Below are 12,347 nucleotides of genomic sequence, written 5' to 3' on the forward strand. Positions count from 1 at the left end.
AGCCCCAGGGCCACAAGTCTGAGTTTTTTCCAGGGATGCTTCCAGGGATGCTTCATAGCAGCTTTATGCCCCCCTAATCTCAGGCTTGTCCAAACCACTGGCCTGAGTCATCATCATCCTGTTGATCATTGATTTTCTCGAGAGGTCTCAGTAACATCTCCATTTGTCCTAGCCTGAGATTTTGGAAGCCTCTCTTTACTCGTCCTTCCCAATGGTGCTGCATTACAGGCTCTTCAGGGTCAGGGGAATGAGACCCATCATTGTTACTGGTTTGGGCATATGAATACACCACAGGGAGCTTGCCAGGCTCTCTCACGCGGGCAGGAAACTCTCGGTAGCTTGCCAGGTTCTCTGAGGGGGAGAACTAGGTTATAAGAGGCCTGAGTATCAAGTTTTAATCTCTTTTGCTAGAAGCCCCACACAAACTCTCAACCCTCTGTGTCTGAGACGTGGAGGAGGGGCTGGGGGGGGAACTAGGGCAATGTTTACAGGCTAGTCCTGAGTGCCTCTTTCTTTTTTTTTCTGTTTGGGGTCATACCTGCTGTGCTCAGGGTTTACTTCTAGTTCTGTGCTCAGGATCACTCCTGGCAGGGGCTCGGGGACCCTATGTGGGTGGGGATTCCAATCTGGGCTGGCTGTGTGCAAGCCAAAAAATGCCTTGTCCCCTGTCCGATCTCTCTGGCCGCCCAACTATTTTCTTCTTGTTGGGTGCTAACCCTAAGTGTTCTAGGCTTCCTCAGTGAATCGCTGCTTTTCCTCCCCCAGAGAAGCTCATAGTACTCTTATACGCAGCCCTAGTCCCCCAAGTTTATCATTAACTATTCTTTTGTGTTTTTCCTCTCATTGTCACAATTCCTCAAGTCAGGGTTGGTTACTTATAAGTCAAAATTTCTAGTAATTCTGGACTTTGTATTTAAAGTGAATTACTTGCTTTTATATTTCCCCTTTAGCCTTTTTATATTTCACTATAGGGCAATGTTTTTTTGCTTAAACACAGAAAGACTATTAATGCTATGCTCCTAATATTTGGGAGTTATTCAGATATACTCTGAAATATATCTACTCCTGGGCATCCATCATAGTTACTTGACTCAGGCTTGCCATATTTCTAACACTCCATAAAGAGAGGTCCCACTGTGGGACTGGGATGAACCAGCATCTAAATGGGACAGTCTAGAAAGCATAAAAGCATGGTCTAGATGTAAGCTGTTATGACTAAAGAGACAGGACTCCCATGGGGAAGGATAAGCTGAACGGGCCTGAGGATTTAGTTTGGGATTTATGGTAAAATATTTTTCACCATAAAATCCAAGACTTGCTTGCCCTCGGAGCCCGAGAATTAAGTTTTGGAACCTATATCTCTTACTGTGTTTATCCAAATAACTGCAAGTACTAATAAGAAGCAAACTTAATTGTTTAATATGTACAACTAAAGGGAAAGAGGAAAGTCATATACATGTCCCTGGGAGACAGACTGTCTCCTTGAGTTAATCCCCCAAGAGAACTGCCTCCAGCAAAATGCTTTACCTCTGTAAATAAACAGCCATACCTGTGTGTAGTCCTATATCTCAAATCCCTTCAGAGGTTCTCTAAGTATGCTAACCCTCTGCATTAAAGGGGCCATTTGGCCATCTACCCACGAGTCCTTGTCTCTTTTTTTGTCTGCTGAGAGGCCTGGGGAGGTGGCTCTTGGCCACTGAACACACATGTCACATACCCACACATTCCAAACTCACATGTATGGTTTGTAGATGGGCCTATTAATTACTGAGGTGATGAATTTACTTATTTTTTTAATGAAGAATTTTAATTTTACTAAAGAAGCATGATTTACAAAGTTTCTGATTGTTGAACTTTAGACATTGAATGTTCTAGCACCTGTTCTGCTACCAGTGTCAACTTCCCTCCACCTTACAGCCCCCTACCCCCCACCCAGCCCACAGCCTGCCACTTGGACGGATTTAAAGTCTGGTTGTATAGGAGGGCTCTCACCTATACAGTGTTGTTGGCCCTGGTCTGGACCTATGACCATACTGCTGCCCCCAACCCTGATGTCCTTGAGGCCCTCGACACCTCCCCCTCATTACCTCCCTTCCTCATCTTCTTCCTTCCCTGCCTCGATTTCTTTCCTTCCCCGTCCTTCTCCTCCCTGTACTCTGGGGCCAAGGGTGGTGTAGGCATCCCCTCTTTACCATATCTCCTCATCCAGTTATTCTCACAGATAAATGAGAATCATGCAGTGAGACCATGAATTTAAGCCTTTACTGGGCAGGACCAGGTATGGTCACTCTCTTGTGCTGTGGAGAGAAACACTCTCGACAACCTGAGAAAGCAGTTCTGGAACAAGAGCCAGGGCATCAGGTGGAGTGACCCTCACTGCCCACATGGGCAGGGCCCAGTGTGCCCCCCGCAGCCTGGACGGCACCCTTCACCTTGCTCTGTCTGGCTTTCTTTCCCGAGGAGGGCTACTGGGGGCCTGGACACTCGGGGATGAGCCCAGGACTGCGACCTGAGCCCCAGTCCTGCTGAGAACCTGTGGCCTTTGCCTCTGCGGTGCCCATGAGGTCATAGCAGTGTACGAGGAAGCAAAACTCCCCTCGTTCTTCTGGGAGTTTCTTTTCCGCCACATCCCACCAAGCTGCACGAAGCTCCCTGAGTACCCAAACCCTTGAGAAACCCGGGGCAGAAAATTCATGAGATGGGGCAAGACTGATAAACACCCAATATTTGAATACCAGCTTTTGTCCAGGATGGTGTGATGGTGACAGAAAAGAGGGTGAATTCCCAGCAGAGACAAAACTGCGGCTCTGCAGAGAGGCCCAGGGAGGAGTCACAGTCCAGCCCTGCCTCATTTTCACTGTTGGGGTGGCCGGGGCCCCTGTGAGCCCCGGGAAGGCATAGCAGGGTGTTGGCCTCCTCGGGCAGCCAGGGAGCACTCCTCTTTGCTGCTGATGGGCTGAGGCGATGGAATGGGGCAGCGGGAGCTCTGAGAGGGCAGACAGCTCCCAGCTGGGGCTGCTGCAGGGGGAATGCCTCCCGCAACGCTTTCTTTCTTTCCTCACAGCTTCTGCAGAGTACGCAGGGGCTGTGTGACCTGCTGTCCCCCAGCCTTGCACCCCACCCCGGGCTTACCTTGCACCAAAGCATAGAAGGCCCCTGAGGCAGACAGGTTGGTGGTGATGGTGACGTCATCCTTGCTGGACGTTTCTACCTGGACGTGCACGGAGCTGTCCGTGTCGCTCCGGAAACTGCTCACCTGGCCAGTAGGGAAGGTCACATTTGTCAGGCGGCCGAAGCTGTCATACCTGAAAACCAAGGGGCATCTCTGAGTGACAGGGGTTGGAGGGCCCCAGGGCTGGAACCAGCATGTTCCACCTTGGGCCCCCGCGGGGCAGGTTCTGCTTCGTCCAGGCTGGATCCATGGCTTCCTCTGCCTGTCCAGAGCTCTCGGGCCCCCGTCTCCACTCGCTGATCTCTGGGGCAGGCCACGGATCACCCTCTGGGGTGCGCCTTTCTGAAGCTCCGCAAGTGGAGACAGCACCCCCTGCTGGGCCTCTCCCAGGGCTAGGAGGGGTCTCTGGAAGTGCTCAGAGGCCTGAGAGTCACAAACGTTCAGCCCCGGAGGGCGGAGAAGCAGGTGGCTGACCCAGAGACATACAGCTCGGACCTCTCGGAGCTGAGGTGCTCAACAGAGGCTGTCAGGTCCTCTCGGGGCCCCAAGAACCAGACACCCAGAGTTGCCCTGTGACCTGGGCAGGAAAGGGTAGGCCGTTCCCAGAGCACACAGCTTTTGGGGTGGCATGTTTCCTTGCTGCCACCTGCTGATACACTTCCCGCTCTCATGACACTGAAGGTCCCCACCTAGAAGGAGGGATTGGGAAACGGCCTGTGACTGAAGGGCACAGTTTCGGCCCAAGATCTATCCTGGGGAGACTCAGGGGAAGAAGTTGAGTCTTCAACCGAGGAAGATGGGCACCCTTCGGGGTGGGGGTGGGGGTTTTACCCTCCCTCAGGCCCAGGGGCACTTTGCCCAGGGCTCTTCTGAAAGCAGCCAAAGGGCTTTGAAACCCTGGCACAACTTCTCATGTTGTCTTCCTTATGAGCTGGGTTGGTGTAGGAAAAGGTCAGTCTGGCCTAGGCGAGGTGATAAAGTGGGTTGAAACCTGGACTGGGAGTAGGAGTGGGGAAGTCAGGCAGAGCCCTCAGAGCCAGCTGAGGCTGGATGGGATTTGACAAGAATGTTTACAGCGATTGTTTCTGGAAGGTAGAGTGACAGGTCATTAACATTGCTAATTCATATTTTAGGTGTCCCCAAAGGTCCGTAATTAGCATGCATTATTTTCTTTCTGTTTTTTCTTTTCTTGGTTTTTGGTTTTTGGGTTATGGCCGGCAATACTCAGGGTTTACTCATGACTCTGCACTCATGAATTTCTCCCGGCAGTGCTCAGGGTACCCTATGGGATGCCGGGGGTGGAACCCGGGTGGGCTGTGTGCAAGGCAAATGCTCGACCCTCTGTACTATCGCTCTGGCCCCATAACCTAGATTATCTTCTACTCAGAAAAGTTGTAAGAGACTAAGCAGAAGCGTCTGCGGGCAGCTCATGAAGGCAGGGGAGAACACGAGGAGAAGTCTGACGCTCCATCCTGGGCTGAGCGTTGGGCACATCTGCGTGTGCAGCACAGAGCAGGGGCCGGCCTGAGCAGCCTCCAGGCCTCTCCCGGCGGGCCACTCTCCAGCTCAGCATACAGGCAGACCGTTGTTATGATTATTGAAAGGAGCCGTAGGACATCATTACATTGATTCCGAAGAAGACAAAATGAAAAGTCCAGGCCCTCAAGATCTGGTTTTCAGTTTACACAAGACGGCCCGAGCCCAGTAATTTCCACTCCTCACATTTTCTGTGAGAACTGAATGTCTTAATTAAATGAACATCAAACGAGCCGTCGATCTATAGAAAGCTCTTGTCTCTGATTAATTCATTCTGGTGCTTTGCAGCGCTTCAGAGGGGGCTGCAGCGGGTCGATGGCTGTGACCCCCACCAGAGCCTGCTCCTGCCCATGCTAAGGACAGGACTCCGCCCTCCCGAAGCCTGCCTCAGGGCTGCCCCCGGGGAAGGAAGTCCGTCTCGTCCACCAGCCTGAGGGGAAGTGCCCCCACTCTGCGCACCCGCAGCTGCTTCCAACCCTGGCCCAGTGACTGACACTGGAGAGTGACTTAGTGACGGTTTTGCTTTGCTTACTTAAGTGCTTTGTTTTTCTTTCTAAGGTCAAAGAAAAAGCAATTTTTTACTTCAAGTACGGGCAACTTTTTTTTTCTTTCTAGGCTCAAAACATTTCACAACTTTATTTCTGATTTGAACAGGTAGAGGGACTCCCTGGGGTTAGAAAAGGCTGAAATAGACTGGGCCCGAGGCTTGGAGTTTGGAGTGAGGGAAGAGGCTACATTTTTGCATATGTTTGGCTCTCATGGCGTTGAGACAGTCATAAGAATGCTTTTTGCTTTATGGCTGTACTTAGCTCTGTGCACTCAGGGATCGCTCCTGGCAGGGCGTGGGGAACTCTATGTAATACCGGGGTTGAAGCCAGGTAGGTTACATGCAAGGCAGGTGCCTTCCCTACCGCACTATCTCTCCAGCACCTCAAGAACACTCTTTTTCTCTTTTTGGCCTTTTGGGTCATACCCAGCAATGCTCAGAGCTTACTCCTGGCTCTGCACTCAGGAATCACTCCTGGCGGTGCTCGGGGGACCATCTAGGGTGCCAGAGATGAACCCAGGTCGGCTGCATGCAAGGTTAATGCCCTACCCGCTGTGCTATCGCTCCAGCCCCAGCACCTTAAGATCACTTTACCCTATAAGGACACCTGATCCTAATAAGGACCCCGGATGCCTGGTCAGACAGTACTGATGAGCAGACATTAGACATCTGAGTCCTTCATTCACCGCACACTTCATTAGCATACGCAACCCTCCTTAGAAAACCTTCAGTAGCATATGAAAGTGTTTTTGCATTTCCTGCACATGCAATGAATGCTCATTATATACTCCTCAATGGCGTATACTCATGTTCTCCGTTATGGATCCCTATGAGTTTCCTGACAAAACTAGGAGATTAAGTGTAAGTTGTTACATTACTCCCTCTGGCAGTTACATTACTCCCTCCAGCTCTCTCTAGCTATTCTGCAGTGGATGCTGGTGGATTCGCCCCCGCTGAAGTTACTGTCATGACAATAAAAGCCCTCGTGCTAGCCGGGTGTTTCGGTGCCTTTCTGGGCGACACTGGCCAAGAAAACCAGCAGGAAGGTGTTGGTGGCAGAAGGCCACCGAAGCCAGATGCTCTAGGCTCTGAATCCGGCTCTGTCGCACCAGCAAGGCGAGCCAAGGGGACCGGCTTCCAGCTTTGTTTTCCCCACTCCCCCTCGAAACCTCTCGACAAATAACTTCAGGCAGCTTACAAAACATCAGCCAGGGAGCCTCTCTATTTTCCCCTACAACAAACGAGACTTGCACTTCCCTTTGAAACACTTATTAGATCACTGATTTAAAGAAAAACGAGAGACCTAGGGCCTGCAGTCCCCTCTGAGACTGCCCTTGAAATCACCTCCCAGTGGGAAGAGGCTTTTGCCTGGGTCACTGAGAGTGCCTGCATCGAGCAGATGCTCCGACACGTACATGGCTGATCGTGGGCAGAATGACCTGTTCTCCCAGCCTCTTTCTCCATGAGCACCCTAAGCCTTACCCCACCAGTACTGGCTGCCTCCCCCCGCATCTGCTCCCATACCCAGACATGCAGAGCTCAGCTCAAACCAGGCTTTGAGAGCTCACATATGCTGTCCCCTTCTTAGGGAAGGCTGTCCCTTGCCAGCTTTGCTTATGACTCAGATCTTAGATGTCCAATGACAGATCAGTGGCTCATGAAGGTATGGCATATATACACAGTAGAATGCTACACAGCTGTAAAGAATGAGGAAATCAATGCCTTTTGCAGCGACGTGGGTGGAGCTTCAGCCTTGTTGATGAAGTCAGAAGAAGGACAAACACAGGATGATATCACTTATATATGATATTTAGAATAACTGGATGAGGACGTGGAATGGTTTAAAGAAGGATCAACCTTGGCCACAGACAGACAGAAGAAGGAAAGAAAGAGTGGCAGGGAGGGGGAGAAGAGACAGATGAGGAGCAATGAAGGCCAGGTCAGGGGAGTCAGGTACAAAGGTGGTGTTAGGAATGATAGAGTCAAACATCCAAACCACTGAGTCAACAACACTGAGATCAAGAGACCCAAACTTTAGCAATCAAACTTAGAAAGGTGCCTGTCCAGAGGGCAGGCTGGAGGCAGGCTGGGGGCAGGTGGGGGGTGGTGGTGATGTGGGGGTGGGGAGGGATATGAGAGGGAAACGGTGGAGGGAAGTTGACACTGGTGAGATCAGGGCTGCAGTAGTGTGTGTCTGAAACTCAACTGTGCTAACTTTGTAAACCACTGTGCTTTTAAAAGGAAAAACAGAACTCAAGAGCTTAGTTCAGATGCCATCTTTGGAGAGGGCCACCTTTGAGCATCCTTCCTGAAACAGATAGCTTTTCTCATCTCTCACAGTCTCGCATTTCTTCCCATTTCACCTGTATTTATTTCTTCTTTGTTTTCTTATTCACTGACATTTCTTTTCACTAGAACCTGAGGCCCAGGGGATCATCTGTACTCTTGGAGCTGATAGGAGTACTGGGACCTGGTCCATCCCTGGGTGATTGAGAGAGTAAAACTATAAAGGTAATAAATAGTAATATACACATATATATATATATATTTAAAGAAGGAGGCAATCCCCCGAAGTCCTTTGGGTGCGAGGAGACCACTCTTGGCATTGGTACAAACCCAAGTGGTATCTGGGGGCCACAAAGGTCATGCCAGTGGTGTCTGGGATGGCAGAATTGGGGACCAAACACAAGCCCAGTGCCTGGCTTGAACTATTTTTTGGTACAATATCACTGTTGTTTTTTTCCAAGGTGTAGCCTGAGAGTAACTGAGAATTCCACCACTTTTTTCTTTTGTATTTTTTTAACCTCCCTGCTGGATACCAGGAAGGGAAGTTTATCCTATTGACAAGCCACCAGTTAGGAGCTCAGCAATATGCTTGCACCCACTGTCTGGGGTAGCTGTCCCCTAACCTTGACATTTATGTAACTGCCTCATACATGCCGAGCTTGAGACGCAGCAAGAAAAACTAACTCATCTAAGACCACATGGTTGATCTCTGGGTGTCCTGATTCAAAGTCAGGTCTCTCTGAACTAAAGAGCTTCTCCCGTTTCCCCAAGAATGATGCAGATTCTCAGCATAATCTTTGTGTCCATCACTAGAGATGCTCAAGGAGAAAATGCGTTTGGAAATCAGGACAGTCAAGACTTCCCGTTTTCTTTTCAAGAGCCTTTTCTGCTACCACTGCACGGGGCTGTGGACTGAGGCTTAGTCTGTGGGCGGGGGTGGTGCTGACAGAGAAGGCCAGTGATCGGCTTTTCATTATTTTCTTCCACTGACTTTCCTTCACTCTATTTTTCTGAAGCATCTCTAGAGCATGGTGAAAGAACGCACATAAAAGATTCATCTAGTTGTGGTGAACTGGAGTCTCCTAAGTGGCCTGCTAAGGACAGCCTCACTCACATTGCAAAGCTTTCTACTTCACACTCAATACTTCACACCTCAAGTGAGAAAAATGACACAGTGCCTCTCTGGTATTAACTTTTGCTCACTGTGGTTTTTTAGTTGAAAAACAAAGATGTGATTCTTATGACCTTCAACTATGATATTTCAGACAGAATCATACTCATCAGTAAGAAGAAATGGACACGACCCCCTGTGAATAATTAGAGGTTACACCAATCGTCACCAGGTCTCATTAACGCCTCCCAGACTACCAGATCCAGAGTGTGTTCATTCAGTGCTTCTGTCAGAGAAAAATAAGAACAAAAACCAGAAACAAAAACCAGGACAACAACAATAAGAACAACAACAACCACAAACCAAAACCCCAAAACAACCTTGCAGAACTGTGTGTTCCTATCTTCTTCTCTCTTCCTCCTCCTCCTCTTTCCCTTTTTCCTTTTCTTGGGGAGGTGTTTACAAAGGGGTTCTCAGAGTTTACTCCTGGCTCGGTGCTCAGGGATCACTCCTGGAACAGCTCAGGGAACCCTATGAGGTGTTGAGGGTGAAACTTGGGTCAGCAAATTGCCTTACCTACTATACTGTCGCACTGGCCTTCCATGCTTCTGTTTTCTATAGAATGGAGTCCCAGTGGTGAATTCGAGCTGTCAGGATTTCTTTTTTTTTTTTTTTTTAAGTTTTTTGTTAGTGAATCACCATGAGGTACAGTTACAAACTTAAGAAATTTCCAGTGCACATTCTTCTCTACCAATGTTCTCAGTTTCCCTCCCACCACCCTCACCCCATCCCCCACACCCCACCCCACCTCTATGGCAGAATATTCCCTTTTATTCTCTCTCCTTTTGGGTGTTGTAGTTTGCAACAGAGGTATTGAGTGGCCATTGTGTTCAGTCTATAGTCTATTTCTGGCATGCATCTTTCAACCCGAATGGGTCCTCCCAACACCCTTTTCTTGGTGTTCCCTTCTCTATCTGAGCTGCCTTTTCCCCAGCATGTGAGGCCGGCTTCCAAGCCGTGGAACAGACCTCCTGGTCCTTATCTTTACTACTCCTGGGTGTTGGTCTCCCATTCTGTTACTTTATATTCCACAGATGAGTGCAATCTTTCTATGTCTGTCTCTCTTTTTCAGGCTGTCAGGATTTCTGGCTGGGCTCTGGCCCCCTGTCAGTCTTCTTGCTCACAATGGTTCCGTGAGGACATGCAGTTGATGGAAAGTGCCTGCAGATACAGCTAGACCCGGGACCGGGTCCTGGCTCTGCTCACCGACCAGTGCCTGAGCTGCTCTCCTGGCTTGCCACAGCTGCCCCCCTCTCCCCTACCCCCACCCGCCGCAGCCTTTCTGGCTGACTTGCTTCTGGCTGAGTCCATCAATGACAGATTCTGATAAGAGACTATAGAGGTCGGGAGAAATTTTTTCTGACCTCCAATTTCTGGTGATACTGTATTTCTGCTAGTGGCTTCCTTGACCCAGGTCTACAGCCTCTAACCAAATGGGAAGTCAGTGGCAGCACCCTGTCAGCCTCTGGGCGCTGACGTTAGCCTCTTCCTCTCCATCTTTTCTTGGCGCTCTACCCCTTCCTGTACCTATACAACATTTCTCTACTTGAAAGTACTTTTTCTGGGTATCAAATCCTAGGTTGACAGTTTTAAAACTTCACCATGTCTACCTTTTAGTTATTTTTCTAATGAGAAATTGTGATTTTTAAAAATATTTAGAAATGTGATTACTTTCACACGGAACAGATTAGTTTATGATGTTATAGAATGTCATGGATATAGCTTGATACTTGTCTGTGTACAGGATTCACCACATTCACTAAAGCTCCAGTGCCCTCCTACTACCCAAAAGACCCCTCAACATATTACTCTGATCCTACTTCTTTCCATGGATAACCACAATAATTTCCCCTGAGTCGAGGAGTTAGTTTTCTCATATTCTTTTGTGTATGGGGGAAGGGCGGGGGAGTTGGGCCATACGGGAAGAGCTCAGGGATTACTCCTCACAGGGCTCAGGAAACCACAGGTGGTGCCAGGGATAGAGCTGGGATCAGACACATACAAGGCAACTACCTTTTTCCCCGTCCCATTTCTCCAGTCATTTTAAAAAATAGATGATAATTTGCCAATTGTTGCCCCTCAGTATAATCTCTCTGTACACCCCATTCCTTTTCTTCTTTTCTCCTGCATTCAGCAGTTGAAATATTATATGTCTACATTTTTGCAGGATGTATCCTACTTGGTGTTTTGTGAGCTCTTGGGATCTGTGGTTTGGTGTCTGTCATTAATTATAAATAATTATTGAACATTATTTTCTTAAATATTTCCCTGCCCTATTTTTCCCTCTTCTGTATTTCAAACACATGTACATTTGATCAGTTGACAGACTCTGTGACTCATGCATGCCTGGTCTGTAGTTCTTACTCTCGTCCTCTGTTTCAGTTTAATTTTCCTCAAGCTGCCTTATTTCTTTCTGGCCAGCTAACCCTACTGCTAAGCCTACCAAAGACATTCCTCAACCCTGTCACTAAGGTTTTTGCTTCCAGACTTTTCATTTGATTCTCTCTTACAGTTTTCTCTGCTTAACCACCTGTTTTGAAATCTTGTTTGCCTTTTCCTTTGGTGTCTTTAACATAAGTATAGCATTGTAGCACTGTCATCCCGTTGTTCATTGATTTGCTTCAGCGGTCACCAGTAACATCTCCACTGTGAGACTTGTTACGGTTTTTGCCATATTGAATACACCACAGGTAGCTTGCCAGGTTCTGCCGTGTGGGCGGGATACTCTCGGTAGCTTGCCGGGCTCTCCGAGAGGGATAGAAGAATCGAACCTGAGTCGGGCATGTGCAAGGCAAACACCCTACCCACTGTGCTATCGCTCCAGTCCAACATAAGTATAACAATTCTAAATGAAGTATAAGATAGTTTGGACATCTGTGTCCTGAGGGGCTGATGATTCTTTTGTCTCCTGGAACTATGGGGATTTTCCTTGCTTTTCCGAATGTTCAGTTGAAAGAGTGATATCTGGACTGGAGAGATAGTGCAGAGGTTAAGGTGTTGGCCTTGTACATGGCTAACCTGGGTTTGATAGCCAGAGGTGAGCCTTGAGCACTGCTGAGTGTGGCCTAACCACTCCACTCCCCACCCCCACCAAAAAAAAAAAAAAGAAGAAAAAGAAAAATTGATCAAAAAAAAAATCAAGAGACACATTCCGTGCAGCATAGTAGAAACAAACAGGATAATTTTATGTCTGGGAACAAGTATGAGTTTCCTTTTCGAGGACCTGAGTAAGGGCATGAGTTAGCTTCAAATTCAGGCTGGCTTCAAAATTTGTTTTGCTGGCTAACTTTTGTGCATCCCAAACTTCATGCTCCTCTAGAAACACTGTACATTGTGTCTAGGGTGTGAAATTGGTTTGTCAGAGTTTTTGATGCCCCGCCCCACCACACACACACACACACACACACACACACACACACACACACACGCAGTGTCCACCCAGCAGTGGTGGTGAGGACAATGGTCATAGCGGAGCTCAGGCAACCCAGGCCTGCGGGTGTTCCCAGGGTCGCAGGGCCATAGCTGGGGCAGGTGCGTCTCTGCACCAGGTCCCAGAGAGGCTCTTCCCAAGTTCTCACCCACCCTGGGCTCCTTCCCGGCAATTCTCTGCTCTCCATCACTAGGTCTGGCCTCTG

General features: G+C 48.7%; 1 protein-coding gene across 6 annotated transcripts in view; it reads right to left on the reverse strand.

Moving 5' to 3' along the window:
* Positions 1-12,347, reverse strand: part of TENM4 (teneurin transmembrane protein 4) — a 708,342-nt gene that overhangs the window by 23,070 nt on the left and 672,925 nt on the right. For all 6 annotated transcript variants that reach the window (XM_055123102.1, XM_055123103.1, XM_055123101.1 and 3 more), the window contains one exon: positions 3,133-3,305. In XM_055123102.1, coding sequence (XP_054979077.1) covers positions 3,133-3,305 — 173 coding nt within the window. The remainder of the gene's footprint in view (positions 1-3,132; positions 3,306-12,347) is intronic.

Source organism: Sorex araneus, chromosome X, assembly GCF_027595985.1.
Source record: "Sorex araneus isolate mSorAra2 chromosome X, mSorAra2.pri, whole genome shotgun sequence".
Classification (NCBI taxonomy): domain Eukaryota; kingdom Metazoa; phylum Chordata; class Mammalia; order Eulipotyphla; family Soricidae; genus Sorex; species Sorex araneus.